The following is a 16,375-nucleotide window of genomic DNA, read 5'->3' as shown; positions in this document are numbered from 1 at the left end:
GTTGAAAGTTTCTGTTCAAAAGACAAGGCTGGAACAATAATGTTCTTTTATCCAAGATCAAAGGTGACAAAAAAGTCAGTCTGTATGGCAGATCCCAAAACCTTCTAAATAACTTAGTGTCATTTAAAGTATATTTTTATAGTGAATCTTGAAATATTATGGTGGCACAGAAATAGCAAGCAGGTTAATACACAGAAATCTGAATCTCAACCATCAGTAAAAAATACAGGATCCTGCTTTTGTTAAAGTACAATATATTGCAAATTTTAAGGTATATATTAAATCAACTCAGAAGGCTTAAGAAAAATACACTTCAGCCTATACAAACTTAAAAATACGTCTACTGAATACAACCAAGAGCAATGCCTGTAATCCTCTAGTTTTTATTTTAATTTATTTATTCATGAGAGAGAGAGAGAGAGAGGCAGAGACACAGGCAGAGGGAGAAGCAGGCTCCATGCGGGGAGCCAGACGTGGGATTCGATCCCAGGTCTCCAGGATCACACCCTGAGCCAAAGGCAGACGCTAAACCGCTGAGCCACCCAGGCGTCCCAGTTTTTACTTTTATTTTAGATTTTATTTGAGAGAGACAGTGCGCACACATGCACGCACAAGCAGCAGCACGAGACAGAGAGAGGGAGAAGCAGGCTCCCTGCTGAGTAAGAAGCCTAATGTGGGGCTCAATCCCAGGACCCTGGAATCATGACCTCAGCTGAAGGCAGATATTCAACTAACTGAAGCCACCCAGGCACCTTTAATTTTTATTTTTAAACTTGAATTAAAACATTTACTCACGTAAGTTCATGTAGTTTTCTGCTCTTTTCCTGATCTGTAGCTTTCAACTTCTCATGCTCTACTCTCAGACGTTCCTGCTCTAACATCATTTTCTGGTTTTGGCTGACAAAAGAAAAAAACATAGTATCAATGTCATTTTCTGAATGGCACCATTAAAATTTTTTCAGATCCTTAAATTCTGTAATTTCACTACTGAAATACTGAGGATGACTTGTTATCCTATCCCCATAAGGGGATAAAAGAAAGGAAGAAGATCTGACTACTTCTGGTTATATATAGTGTTTTTCATATTTTGGTTTGAAACCATGAATCTCATTCTGTATCATTAAGGTATTAAGACCCATATACCACAATTTGTCATCATTTTTTGTTACTCTCCTCTGGTTCCTACTCAAATCATGATTAGTTATAGACCTCCAATTTCTATAAATTCTAGGCTATGTATGCATATGGCTATGGAAATTGCGAAAGTCTTTCAGAAAAACTAAGACAAATATTAAAAAAATAAAAAATTCTCGAATTAAAATAAAAGCTTTAAAAAAATCTCAACCTTTTAAACTCCATTAATTTCTAGTAATGTTTTTCTCTGTTAAGAAATTTCTAAAAAGGAAATTAACTTTAAAAATTTCATCTGGAACTTAGAGGTTTTGCTAATAAATGAAAAGATTCTTTACGTTCAAGTCAAAATAGTAATTTCAATGAAAAAATGCATGTTTCTAGTAAGAATATATTATCTGTCAGTAATCTATTATTTCTTCTTATTAAATAGTCAATCTTTCTGAATTAGCTTCTAATAACTTAAGAGTGAAGAAAAAGTATACTTACTCTTGAAGATCAGTGATAAGTTTTTCTTTTGCCTCAACTTCATCTCTCAAACTACTTATTTGTTTTTGATGTGTTTCTCTGTGGCTTTGGATCTGCTGTTCAACCGCTTGCTAAAGTTATTGGGGGGAAAAGGATTTAAGTCAAGTAACCAAGATTAAGAATAATGGGCTTAAGTCATTAGTAGCCAATGTTACATGAAACTTGCCTTAACTTCATTTGCAGTCTGAACCTTATTTAAGTGCTCCTTTTCCATTTCATGCACTTTCTCTGTTTGGGTAGAGAGAAAAAAACAGAAGAAATAAGCCTTAACGTTCTTCCAATAAACCAAGGAGCAAATAGGTTTTATGAGGGATCTGTTTCTTAATAGTACTTGACTTTAAATTATCTAAATGCTACATAGTAAATCTTGCTCTCAGCTCATGTTGACTAATAATATAGCTATATCCTTTGTATTGCTATTATGGTTGCCTTTATTTTCTTTGCCTAATCCTGGAACAGATGCGTTAGGGCATGGTAGGGACTAAAATAGCTTTCTACATCCCCTATGTTAAGATTTATACACACATGCACACACCCCCTGATAACTTTGTGGGAAATTCCTAGATTGGCCACTTCAATATTCAAACACAATTTGAAAAGTGGGTTTCAAAGCCAACGTTAAAATGTATTATTTGTTTACATTCTAAGTTATCCATATTCTTATTCTCTATCAGTGTGAATATAAGTTTACTACAATTATACTAAAAGAATTAATATAGGTAGAACTCAAAAATTCAAAAGCTAATACCTTGTGCTCGAAGCTGGACTAACTCTTCACTGAGGGAATCGACAGATTCCTCTAGCTGTCTTTTCTTTTGTTCCACATTTTGAAGGTATTCAGTCAATGATTTGATTTTGGCTTCATGCTTTTGGGAAAAACATATTAATATGAAGTACAAAAATAACTCATGCACAAATTTTATTGTTAAGGATAACTTGAAAGTAAGCAAGTTTTCTCTATATATTTAAATATATAATAATACAATGATAAAGTATTTGATTAATGAAACAATCCACTGTATAGCTTGTAACACTTGCAAAACTAAGGTAATGAAGGCTGAAGTATGATGTATTCTTACTATTCTAATGTTTCTTTCTTTCTCTACTACAACTCCTACCTTGGTGAATGGCCTCATCCATTCAGTTGCCAAAGCCAGAAAACTGGTCCTGCACTTGTCTACCCTAGAATTCATCTAGATTTTTAATAGCCAAATCAGTCATCTTTCTAAGTAAATTTCTACATGTAACATTTTAAGTAAATATAACCCAGTTAAATTCATTCATCTCATTGCACAAAGTAGGAAAATTAACTTTTTTAGATCAACTAACCTTTTTATTGTTACCCAAAATAACATATAGAAAAGTCATTTCTCTTAAAATTTTTACAATTTACACATGGCTATTCAAACAACAAAGGAACTTTGTTCTGTAACACATACTTGAGAGATACGAAGCTGGCATGCTGCTAACTCCTTTTCATTTTCTTCCATTTTTTTGTTGCTCTCAGTTTGTGTGCTTTCTAACTGTTTGCAGCGTTTTACCATTGTTTTTACTTCTGACTTCATTTTGCTAATGTAGAGCCTTGCAACAGTGAACTCTTCGTCTATCATGCCAGTTCCCTCAGGTTGCTATAAGAAAAAAGTAAAATAAAAAGTTAAAAACAAAAATGCCCAGTTTGTGGTTACTGGCATCTTTTAAACAAATAAATATTACTTGATATTCATAAAAAGTATGGAGTATTCTTTCATTAAACATTATTTTTAATAAAACTTAATTTTTGCTTTTCTTATTTTCTAAAACTTGAATACATGTTTACAAGGGAAACAAATGCAGCCTAAACAAAAGCAAAACTGATGGCATCTGCCTCTTTCAATTTCTGGATTTTCTCTTCATATGCAAGCTAATCATATGCAAGCTCAGTTTAAACTTAAATAATGTTTAGGGAGAGGGAAAGGACAACTTTCAAGCTTGACAAGGAAAAATATCATGGTGACTGTACATTCCGTAAGTTTCATGGATTTCATTACAAAATTCCAGTACAATATTCAGTGTCAAAATTAAGGGGAGCTTGAGAAGAAATAAGACTGTCTTTGTTTGCAGAAGATACGATTGTTTAAGCAAACAAACTCCTAGAATAAGCCATCAAAGTTAACACTGCAGAATTTAAGATTAACATAAAAAAGTAACTGTCCTATATCCCAGCAACAAACAAGGGAAAGTGAAATTTAAAACCCAATGGTACGGACATTAGAATGAAAAGAAAAAAGAAATACTTAGTCATAAATGTAATAAAGTAGGTATAAAATCAATATGACAAACCAATGAAGAACTAAATAAACGGGAGATATTCTACATGCATGAATAGAAAGACTCCATATTAAGATCTCAGTTCTTCCCAACGTGATCTACAAATTTAAATATAATCTTAATTAAAATCCCTGCAAATTTATTTTATGGATATCAACAAAACTGACTCTAAAGTTTAAATGGAGAGGCAAAAGACTTTAAATAGCCAAACACTACTAAGCAACAACAAAGTCAGAGACTTCAAGACTTTCTCTAAAGCTACAGTAATCAAGATGGTGTGATACTGGCAAAAGAACAGACAGGTAACTGGAACAGAACAGAGAGCCCAGGTACAGACACATACACAGACAACTGACCTCTGACAAGAGGGCAAAGGCAATTCAATGGATAAAGATAGTTTTTTCAATAAGCTGTAATAGAAAAACTATCTATCCACAAGTAAAATAATGAAGCTTGACAGACCTTCTACCTTGCAGAAAAATGAACTTCAAATGAATCATAGATCTAAATGTAAATATAAAACCAACAACCTCCAAAATAAAGGAGAAAATCTAGGTGACCTTGTGTTTGATCATGAGTTTTTAGATACAATGCCAAAAACACAATGCTGAGAGAAAAAATCTGTAAGTTGAACTTCATTAAAATTTAAAGACCTCTGCTCTGTACAAGTACAATGTTGAGAATGATAAGATAGGCCACAAATTGGAATACTTGTAAAACATGTATCTGATAAAGGATGCTACCTAAAACAAAGAATTCTTTAAAACTCTAGATAAGAAAAACCCACTGCAAATTAAAATGAGACAATGCTATACAACTCAAACCAAAAAAAACAAAAAAAACAAAAAAAACAAAAACAAAACTGATGACATCAAATACTTGTGAGGATGTGGAGTAACATTGTTAGATTGTTGGAATACAAAGTGCTATAGCCACCTTGGGGGGTTTCTTACAAAGCTAACTCTTAACATATGACCTAGCAATCATGCTCCTAAGTATTTTTCCACTAACTGAATTGAAAAGTTATGTCCACAAGAAAATTCGCCCATGAATGTTTACAGTGGCTTTATGTATAATTGCCAAAGATTGTAAGGAACCAAGATGGTCCTTGATAGATGAACAGATAAACTGGTACATCTATACAGTAGAGTATTTGGTGGGGAAAAAAAAAAAAAAAAAGAGCAATCAAGTCACAAAATGACTTAAATGTTGCTAAGAAAAAGAAGCCAGTTTGAAAAGGACATACACTATATGATTCCAACTATATGATATTTTGGAAAAGGCAAAACTATACAAATATTCAAAAGACCATGGCTGCTGTTCAGGGGAGAGGGATGAACAGAACAAAAAGCAAGAAGGATTTTTTAGGGATTCTGGGTGGCTCAGCAGTTTGGTGCCTTCCTTCAGCCCAGGGTGTGATCCTAGAGTCCCAGGATCAAGTCCTGCATCGGGCTCTCTTTGCCTGTGATTCTGCCTCTCTCTCTCTCTCTCTGTCTCTCATGAATAAATAAAATCTTATTTTATTTATTTAAACAGAGATGAAACTGTTTTAGATATGTAACTATACTGTAAGGGTGGATCTATATAAATGCAATTGTCAAAATGCATGAAATCATACAATACAGAGTGAACCATAATGTAAAAAAAAAAAAACAAAGTTAATAAAACTCAAGCAGTGCTTAATGATGATGTTAAGAGGAAAGAATTACATACAAATGAAAAAATATCGAGAATCCAGTTTTGGTGTTTTGTTTTGTTTTGTTTTTAAACCTATTTGTAAGGCCGATTTGTTCTCAAAACGCTCTAACGGTAAAGTGAAAAAAGCAGTAATAAGAGTCAAGGAACCTGCATTCTATCACTGGTTCTTGCCACTGAACATAAGCATAAGCCATTTCTACTCTTTTCTCTATCTTTACCACTTTTTCACTTAAATTAAGGCTAGTTGAACATAAAATGGAAAAGATTTTTCTAAAAAGAAAGTGCAAATCTACAGAGTAAATTTTGAACACCTCTTTAGTGTTTAATGCTATGAAGTAAATTTACTTTTCCATCCCCCAAAGAAAACCCCACACAGATCTATCATATTAGTTTACTCTCAACAGAATAGGGCAGAATGTACAGATGGAACATTCTGAAGAGAGAAGAGACTGAAGAGAGAACAGGTCGAGTCACCCAGTATTTAACATTTTTCCTTTGTCTCAATGGCATGAGCCAACATTAAGAAATGATGTATAAGGAAAATGAATCCTTGCTGCCATCAACACACAGCAGCTTTGAATAAGTGACAGAAGGAATGCATGCTCTGTATTGAAAACTTTGATTTCATATCTTGTTAAACTGGGCTTCTCATTCTTTGTAGACTGTCAACTATAAATCCTAGTATAGGGGCAACCTGGGTGGCTCAGTGGTTGAGCATTTGCCTTTGGCTCAGGTCATAATCCCGGGGTCCTGGGATCGAGTCCCCCATCAGGGTTCCTGCAGGGAGCCTGCTTCTCCCTCTGCCTATGTCTCTGCCTCTGTGTATGTGTGTCTCTGATGAATAAATAAAATCTTAAAAAAAAAAAAAAAAAAAAGCCAAGTATAAGTTTGTTCTCATTATTACCTAACTAAGCTTTAATAAAGAAGATAGATAGGGGGATCCCTGGGTGGCGCAGCGGTTTGGCGCCTGCCTTTGGCCTAAGGCGCGATCCTGGAGAACCAGGATCGATTCCCACGTCGGGCTCCCGGTGCATGGAGCCTGCTTCTCTCTGCCTGTGTCTCTGCCTCTCTTTCTCTCTCTGTGACTATCATAAATAAATAAAAAAAATTAAAAAGAAGATAGATAGGGCAGCCCCGGTGGCTCAGCGGTTTAGGGTCGCCTTCAGTCCGGGTGTGATCTTGGAGACCTGGGATTGAGTCCCATGTCAGGCTCCTTGCTTAGAGCCTGCTTCTCCCTCTGCCTGTGTCTCTGCCTCTGTCTCTCTCTGTGTCATGAATAAATAAATAAAATCTTTAAAAAAAAAAAAATAAAGAAGATAAAGTCCACACAAATACCTACTCTGACATACAATCTTTCATGTTACGTACATATGCTTGCAATTGAGAGTCTTAGTTTGCTTTTTTTGGTCTAAGTTTTCATTTAATTTACCAGGTCACTATCTTTCCTTTTTATCACATGCCCAATGTTAAAATAACCAATGCTAGTATTCTAAAAAAGACTGAGAGGAAAAACAGGCACAGTTAAAACAGGTATAGCAAAATATTGACTACTAACTCTTTCATGCTATTATTCTACTGTTTTATGTCTGAAATTTTTCATAATAAAACTTTAAAAACATTAACAAGCAGTGCTCATCTTTCATCTTTTCAAACATTTAAAGGCAACCAGACTCATTCATTCATGATTTTACTCCCTGAGCTAATCTCTGCTGTTGTCCCAGTTATACACTTTCATGTACAGTAATTTATTAACATAACCTCTAAATGTAAAATCTTTACATGATGGAGAAAAGAACCAAACATGGGATCCAGATAAATGATATTTATTGATTATGCCTTTTGAGTGCCTCTTTTCTTCTTTCCTCCCTGATTTAAAATGAAGTTAAATACCATTTATAACACATTGCTGTTGTGAATGAGATAATGGATGTGAAAAGAACTTTGTAAAAAGTAAGCAGTAAACAGAAGTATGAGTTGTCTACTGATACTTATACGTAGCATTTGGCTATTTTATTTACCTTTACATCATTATTTCCCACAGCAATTCCTATTTCTGCAAGGTCTTTTAGTAAAGATGCCATCATCTCAGCTGCTCGTTTTTTCTGGTGGTTGGTCATTTCCTTAAGTTTCTGAAGTTCAGCATCTATACTTGCTAAAGTTGCCTAATAGAATCCAAAACAAAAGATACAGTTAAACCTATTAAATGAAAGATTACTTTGAATATTGACAGGTATTTCAGTTTACCTAGGACTCAAAAAAATGCATTATTTTCTACTTTCAGTTTCTGAACTATCTCATCTACAGAGTTCCGGGATAGCTCCTAGCTCAAACTTAGAAAATATTTTAGATCTAAGAGAGTCTGTAAAGTAGCCATATTATGCTCTATGAAGAGCACATCATTTGTACCATTTCCCTAATATTTGAGACTGGGTAATGTTTCCTGCCTAGAAGGGAGAAACTTCTAAGGTAATTAGCCTGAATTTTCTTTCATTACCATAGTATGGCTTATCTTTTGAAACGGAGTCCAAACAAAATAATGTTAGAATAGTAATGAACTTTCTAGATGGCTTGTATGTTTTATCTCCTTTCTATATACATAGTCATTGAAAATAGTCTACCTGATAATTACTACTACTTTGATACTATGATATAAAAGCAATTATTTAGGAGATAGTGATGAAGTAGTGTTATTGAGTGTTAACTACTCTAAGTTTATAATAATAGCTAATTGACCAGCAACAAAGTCACCACAATTTTGAGAAGTCCAACCCAATTTGGCCACATTAAAACTTACCATTAGGGCAGCCTGGGTGGCTCAGCAGTTTGGCACCTGCCTTCAGCCCAGGACGTGATCCTGCAGACCCAGGATCAAGTCCCATGTTGGGCTCCCTGCATGGAGCCTGCTTCTCCCTCTGCCGGAGTCTCTGCCTCTCTCTCTCTCTCTGTGTGTGTGTGTGTGTGTGTCTCATGAATAAATAAATAAAATCTTAAAAAAAAAAAAAAACTTAAAAAAATAAATAAAATAAATCTTACCATTATAACACAGTCAGATATTAAAAGTCAGGAAGTTGTATTAAGAATACAGTAGCTTTTTGTAAAGATATCATTTCAGTTTATTGTTTCTTCTGGTCATTTCCCTAAGTTTCTGAATATTAGTTGTATGCTTATCCAGTTTAATCTAAAATACCAGATATCTTTCAAGTCCCAGAAGATAGCATGCTTTAAAGTCTAAATCATTATGTATTTTCTCTAACAAGTGAGTAACAATATTGTACACATATAAAAAGATGCAGAGGGCAGCCCTGGTGGCGCAGCGGTTTAGCACTGCCTGCAGCCCAGGGCGTGATCCTGGAGACCCTGGATCGAGTCCCGCGTTGGGCTCTCTGCATGGGGCCTGCTTCTCCCTCTGCCTGTATCTCTGCCTCTCATTCTCTCTGTGTTTCTATGAATAAATAAATAAAATCTTTAAAAAAATATAAATAAAAATAAAAAAATAAAAAGATGCAGAATGCTGTAAGGTTTTCCCAACTTCTATTACCAACATAGCGTTGACAGACTCAGCTTCATAACTGGGACACACCCACAACTGTCTTAAAGACTAAAATCGGTGACTGAAGACCAACTTACAGCTTGTGGAGTTTTAAAAAACTCCTATTGTTCTCCAAATAGCAATTAGGTTTGCTAATACAACTCAATAATTCTTAATAGTAAGAATTATAAAGGCACTTTGATCTCCATGCTATTAAACTGTACCTTTGGAGATTAAAAGGGGAAAATGAATTTTGCATCAGGGGCATGAAACCTTTAAAAATAGTTCTTGACTGCTTTCCTTTAGATAGGTGAACATGGATAGGTAAATAGTAGTGAACACGGATCCTGAGTCCAACTCTAGATGCAATTTCTGGACAAGAAGTTGGTACTGACAATAATAAAACATTAATAATAAGACAGCTCATCTGTGGTGATGCTGCAAGTATAGCAATCAATCCCACAGTTAGATACTACCTTTAGCATCATTCTAGGAAGGTGGCAAATCCTGCTTTATAGCAATAACAAATAAAGACCCTTATCTATGGCAGAATTACAAGAAGAGCCTTCTATATTGTGCTAGGTAGGCTTTACTCCAGGAGCTAGGAATGTAACAGAAAACAAAAACCAAATTATAGGGCAGCCCGGGTGGCTCAACGGTTTAACACCACCTTCAGCTCAGGCCATGATTCTGGAGACCCAGGATCAAGTCCCACATCGGGCTCCCTGCATGGAGCCTGCTTCTCCCTCTGCCTGTGTCTCTGCCTCTCTCTCTCTTTTTCTGTGTCTCTCATGAATAAGTAAAATATTTAAAAAAATTATATGAGCTTATATATCCTCTTATTTTTATGTGCACATTTCTTAATTTACAGTTTGAACAATCATCTAATAATTTTATTGAGTAACTAGGAGCTAACTTATTTTCTCTTTAACTTTAGAATATTAAGAATAGCCAACAAGTCTTCAAATGGCATTTTAATTACCTTTTAACAGACCGTCAGGACCTAAAAGGATAACCTTCTTCCTTCACCTCTAAGGATTTATATAAAGGAGAAACTGAATTTGAGGCTTGGAAATGCTTAAGAATGGATACTATCAGCACTGAGCTTAGATAAAAAGAAGTTACTTAATTTCAATGAAGAATATTTGTACTAAAGTATTAAGAAAACAGAATTATATCCTACCGATTTCTGATTTAGTTCATCACTAAGCAATTCATACTCCTTAGTTTTATCTTCCACTTCCTGAGACTTCTGATCATAATTGACAGCAAGTTCCTCTAAGGCTTGTAAAACTTCTTTTACTTCTTCTTTAGAGGCATCGTTTTCTGCTTGCAGGCGATTCAGTTCAGCTTGCATATTATCTTGATCCCTTCTGGTAGATGCCAAAAGCTACATACAAGAATAGAAGTATACAGAGGTTTTAAAAAGGTATAAAGGCTTAAAAAATCTATTTGCTTCACCATGTGCTAAACAAAAAGGGAATAAAATGTGGATGCTATTAACTGTGTGAACGTTTATTCATTCAATAGACTATCTACTATGTGCGGGCACTGTGGATGACAGCAAAAAAATAAAAAATAAAAAAATAAAGACTTTGCTTTGAGGACTCTAATAGAAGAAACAAAGACACATAAATAAATGTAATACAGGATGGAATGTTAACTAAGAGCCAAAAAGGAGGGACAGGACATGACAAAGTGCTTGGTAATATTTAAAACAAGAGAGTTATTCATGAAGAAGGCTAGAATTGGCAGATTTTTAGTTATGTGCAAATTCATGTATTAGAAAACAAAATGCATACTAGGTTCATGAACAGTGAGTACAGAACAAAAAAATTAGTAGCTGTCTAGAAGACATGCTTAAAAGTTCAGATCTTCTTTGGTCAACAAAGGGTGGCACCTGACCTATGCCTCAGGAAAACTTAGTATCAACATATATAATTTGACTGCAGAGAAGCCAACAGACTAGTTAGGAGAAGAGGGTCAGTGGCTGTCAAGTAGGAGCATCTAGAAATTTGTAGGAGTATTTCTAATGGGGCAGAATGCTAAGGACACCTAGAAGCAGGGGCCATGGATGCTAAAGGTCCTGTATGTAACACACAGCACAGAATAATATAATGAAGAATTGTGTAAATGTTACTAGTGCCCTCTTTGAGAAAACATGCTATAATTGAAGTACAAAGGTGATGTGACCAGGATCATGTTGACTGATGGTGGCTATCTCTTCCTTATTGAAGCTATGTAACCTTTGCCTCCATATCCAAACCAAATCTTAAATGAAGTATCATTTTTAAATTACCCCTCTGTTCTGCCAGGTAAGATAAATTGAGGGTCCTAAACCAGGTGACAAACTAGAGAACTTGAAAGAACTAAGATGAAAGTAAAGAAGGCAAAAATCAGCTGGTTCGATGAGGGCAGACATGGTAAAAGAGGAGTAAAAAAAGATTTCATTCACTGACATCCTTATTCCCACAGTAGGTCATACCTCAAATTATATAATTATTAAAGATAGGTCAAAGCAATTCAGTTATTTTTTCTTCAATCATCCCTTGAAACCTGTTTCTGTGTGTTTAAGTGAACAAGTAACAATAAAACACTGTTTTTTACATTTCTTCATTTCCATGTGGAAATACTCTTCATAAAGGAACTGACAGTTTAAAAGTATAGTTAAGTCCATCTCAAGGATTAGTAAGACAGGTTTTGGGGAGAATAAGGAGATAAAACAGCACTATATATAAAACAAGGAGAGTAGAAGACAGTTAAAAAGTACAGTAGAACTATATTAAAGAATAGTACTGAAAAGTTATCCTCTCCTCTCCAGTTAGATAGAACTCAAACTTAAAAAAAGAAAAACCTTAAGAGGAAGTCAATCTTTGCTTCACTCATGATGTATCATATCCACAGTGAAGCATGGGCATATTAAAGGTACTCCCATATTGCAAATGTACTCCAGGATATTCTGAGCTCTCTGTTGGTTCATCTTTTATGTTTATTTTTTCCATCTCTTATGTTTAAATAGTCATGACAAACTGTAAGCTTTTCTGACAGCAATATGTACAATATTCACCTTACCTCTTCTTGATCCAACATTTGTGTCTTCAGTTTCTCTACCAATTGGCTCTGTTGATTAATTTCTTCATCCTAGAATTTTAAAGTAACAAGTCATTGTAAGATTATTATTTCCCTGACCAAAATACTTCAAAACTGTTTCTCCAAATTAAACATAGCTTATTTCAATCTCCTAAAAAAATGCTGAAGGCTAGTCATTTGTTTAAATGCTAAGAAATAATAAACATGTTTAAATTTATTATTGAAATAATGGCAATGCAGTTACTTCAAACCTGCCATATTTGCTTAAAATACACATAAAACACCACCTAAAAATAAAAACAAAACAAGAACTATTTACTTCTAGTCTCTTTACTGCTCTCGTTTTTCCCTTTCTTGATTCATAATTTGTTATTTTTCACAATAAAGCTGAGATAATTAAAGCAGGAAAACATTATTTCCACTTTATTTTGTTCCCTAATCTCCTGCATCACCTTTATTATTGAGTCTAAGATCCCTGATTCTTAGAGAAATCATTTCATTAAGATTCTCCAATGACCCAAGGTCTAATTCTCCTTCGAAAATTCTTTTAAATAAGAGAAGAAAACACAAGTATGTCTCATACACAGTTCCTGCACAGAAACAGAAACTGTGATTTTGTATTTTTTATCAATACCATGACCCTTAAAACAATGTGAGAGTTAGGGGTGCTAACCGCCCCCACCATGGAGTTGAAGATCCACATATATATAACCTCTGACTTCCCAAAAACTTAACTGTTGCTAGCCTGCTGTTGAATGGAAGGCTTACCAATAAAGATAATTAACACATATTAGCACACATTTTTACGTTACTGGGTTACATAAGGCATTTTTACAAGTACAGTAAGCTAGAGAAAAAATGTTATTAAAATCCTAAGGAAAGTTTGTTTATATTATTGTACTATATTTGTTTTAAAAATTCACCCATGCAGTTCAAACCAATGTATCTGAGGTTCAACCTAACAATCATTTTCAAAAGAAACTAAGGTAGATATATATAGGTTCCCTGGATCCATAACATTAAAATTAAAAATAAAAATACCTATGTCATAACATTCCAAAACAAAACATGAACAACAAGCTACCTTGTCATCAAGTTGTTTGTACAATTTCGCAATTTCTTCTTCACACTTTCTTCTTTCAGCATCAGTAAAGTTTCCAGTAACTCCAATTGTGGCTGCTGGTTTATCATTGGTAATAGTAACATCCTTATCTACTGCAAAAGCTTCCAAGTTGGCTTTCTCTTTGTCAAACTGTTCATCAACAGGCACTGTCTCTCCTAAAATAAGGCAATAACATGGTTAATAAACATCTACCTGTCTAAAACAAATTATAATTTTATTCAATTTCAGGAGCTCTCGCCAACTTTATCTGCTCAGTCCAAGATTTGAGAAGCTACAATTACTTTTGACTCATCCCTATCTTCTAAATCCAGTCACCAAATCTTGTAAATTTTATTGCTTCTACCCCACTGTGGAACCTTTCCATCTTGACTTTTATAGCTTCTAAGATGGCCTCTGTGCCTCTATTTATTATGTCAGGTAAAATCAGAATTTAAAAGATTTTCATCATTTTTAATTGATGATCCTTAATGCTTAAAAAGTAAAAACGGATATAGTTTATATTCATAACAGAGTCTCAAGTTTGTAAAATAGCTTTATATTCATACTCAACAAACTCAAAATGACACATTCATAAATTATTACCATTACGCCACCGGTTGAGTTCATTTTCAAGCCACTGAATGGTGTTCCGCAGGGTCTTATTTTTTTCCTTTTCTCTTTCATATTTCTTTTTCCACTGTTCTGCAGTTAATTCTACATTTACACAAACTGTGTTCTTAATTGTTTTAGCCCTAAGAGAAGTAATTGCAGAAAAAAATTTTTGACTAAAATTAATTATTTTCAATTGATACCTACAGATCTCTGTTATATATACACACATATGGCATTTTTGGCTAAGTAATTTAACTTGACAATTCTTGTTAAATTATCTCTATGACTAAATACAAAGAACCATAATTACTATAGTGCTTATTCACAAGCTTAATAAATTTGGGTCAGTCACAAATTGGTGATTATCTTAAAATTTAAAAATCAACCTGATAAGGATAAAGAACAAGGGCCCATATTTCCCCAATTCATTTGGAAGGCTAAATTAATATAAAAACAATTACTGTTGAAGGTCAAAAATAAAATCATCTTTGACTCTCCTAGGTTAACCAATTCATAAATGGTTATCTCATTATATGAACCTGTCACATATGTCTACAGACTAATACAGAATTATATTTGTCAAGTTTTTATTATCTGATGCAAATACTTATTTTCTTTAATGCTAAATTAAAGCTTCTCAAATAAATTTGAGTAAAGTTAACATCTGACTTTCATAATTCAAATCTAAGCACCTTTAAAAATGGACCTTGTTTGTATTACCTCTCAATTAAAAAGTTGTGTCTGGCATACTAACAATATGCACTGATTTGAATATCTACCTACTTTTCCTAGACTTAATAAACAAAAGACCTATCTATCATTTAGACTGGTTTTTTTTTTTTTTTTTTTTTTTTTTTAAAGATTTTATTTGAGAAAGAGAGAAGCACAGAGAGAGAAGGAAACTCCCCGCTGAGCAGGAAGCCTGACTTGGGGCTCAATCTCAGGATCCAGAGATCATGACCTGAGCCACTCTGGTGCCCCTAGACTTTGTATTCTCTTAACAAACCTTTGACCAAACAGGAGTGTAGATTTTGTTTCAGATTCATTGTATGACGATGGAGAACAGCAAATTACAATAGTGGTTCTACAGTTTCCACCTAATGAGTCTTGAAGGATTCTCGTCATCTTACTATCTCGATATGGAACATATGTCTATGAAAAAAAAAAAAAAGACCAATGGGTTTCTATGCAATAAAATTTGTTATATATGGGTGACGGGCCCTGAGGGGGGCACTTGATGGGATGAGCACTGGGTGTTATTCTATATGTTGGCAAATTGAACACCAATAAAAAAAATAAATTTATATATAAAAATTTGTTATATAAATATGTTGGACTTTAAGTTACAAAGGAATTTTGGTTATTTTAACTGATTAATATTAAAATGGGAACTAAAATCTACATACAAATACTATAAATTCCCAAAAGACAACTAATTCACATATACTGATTGAAACACACCAAATCTTTCACTCAAACATCCATGCATACACATATATTGATATTTGAATAATCCCCCATAAGATAACAATAGGGAAAGAGAAGACATGTATACTTACACTTCCCTCAGCCAAAGCAGAAATGACATTGCCAAGAGCAGAAAGTGACTTGTTGATGTTCTTAGCTTCATCTAGTACAGCACCTTCAGCTCCAGTTTTACTAACCTACATACACATTAAGATTCCAAAAGAATGAAACAATTTTAAGTTTAAATGATTTTCTAAAAAAGTTCAGAGGTCACCAATAACCAGCAAACAATAAAATGAAAAGCTTCATGATTTTATTCACCAATTATTTACTCTAAGCTATCACTATTTCTTAAGTATTAATCGTCTGAGAACTTGGTCAAGTAACTAGGTGCATGAGAAGAATGTGATTAAGGAGATACCAAATTTTATTTTTAGTTTATGTTCCTGAAAATAATAAGTTTACGGATACATTTACAATATACTATTTGTTAACCTCCTCTGCTTCATTAAGAGAGGAACCTTTTAAAATTTGCTAAAGCTTAATCTTGATATTTTAACTGTTACTGATTTTAAATACATAAGCAAATTCACTTCTTTTAAAAATGTGAAATATATGTATTAAAAATAGGATAAAAGTAATATTTTAGCATTGTTGACTGAAGAAACAGCCTCTCAGAATTCACAAAATTAAAGACAGGCTTTGAAGGATGTGTTTAAGACTTAAGTAAAAGGGAATTGATATGTTACTTCAATCAGAAGAAACAAAATTAGCAAAACAGCAAAAATAGTTACAGAGATCAACATTAAAACATTTGAACTTATTTTGATTTTCACATAAACTAGAATCAGATTAGTTTACTGTATAGTGTATGATAGTTAAATAATCACTGAAAGGAAAAGAAGTAGGTA

At 33.8% G+C, this 16,375-nt stretch overlaps 1 protein-coding gene across 1 annotated transcript in view; it reads right to left on the bottom strand.

The window, feature by feature from the left end:
- Window positions 1–16,375, bottom strand: part of KIF5B (kinesin family member 5B) — a 44,955-nt gene that overhangs the window by 9,511 nt on the left and 19,069 nt on the right. Inside the window, exons 9-20 of the mRNA XM_077896890.1 lie at window positions 15,557–15,661; window positions 15,004–15,149; window positions 13,989–14,137; window positions 13,368–13,561; window positions 12,266–12,334; window positions 10,377–10,583; window positions 7,683–7,826; window positions 3,099–3,287; window positions 2,408–2,525; window positions 1,822–1,887; window positions 1,621–1,726; window positions 796–897 (exon numbers count right to left, since the gene is read on the bottom strand). Coding sequence (XP_077753016.1) covers window positions 796–897; window positions 1,621–1,726; window positions 1,822–1,887; window positions 2,408–2,525; window positions 3,099–3,287; window positions 7,683–7,826; window positions 10,377–10,583; window positions 12,266–12,334; window positions 13,368–13,561; window positions 13,989–14,137; window positions 15,004–15,149; window positions 15,557–15,661 — 1,595 coding nt within the window. The remainder of the gene's footprint in view (window positions 1–795; window positions 898–1,620; window positions 1,727–1,821; window positions 1,888–2,407; window positions 2,526–3,098; window positions 3,288–7,682; window positions 7,827–10,376; window positions 10,584–12,265; window positions 12,335–13,367; window positions 13,562–13,988; window positions 14,138–15,003; window positions 15,150–15,556; window positions 15,662–16,375) is intronic.

This window comes from Canis aureus, chromosome 5, assembly GCF_053574225.1.
Source record: "Canis aureus isolate CA01 chromosome 5, VMU_Caureus_v.1.0, whole genome shotgun sequence".
Lineage (NCBI taxonomy): Eukaryota > Metazoa > Chordata > Mammalia > Carnivora > Canidae > Canis > Canis aureus.
Note: the sequence above shows the minus strand (reverse complement) of the source record. Positions and strands in the feature narration are given on the sequence as shown.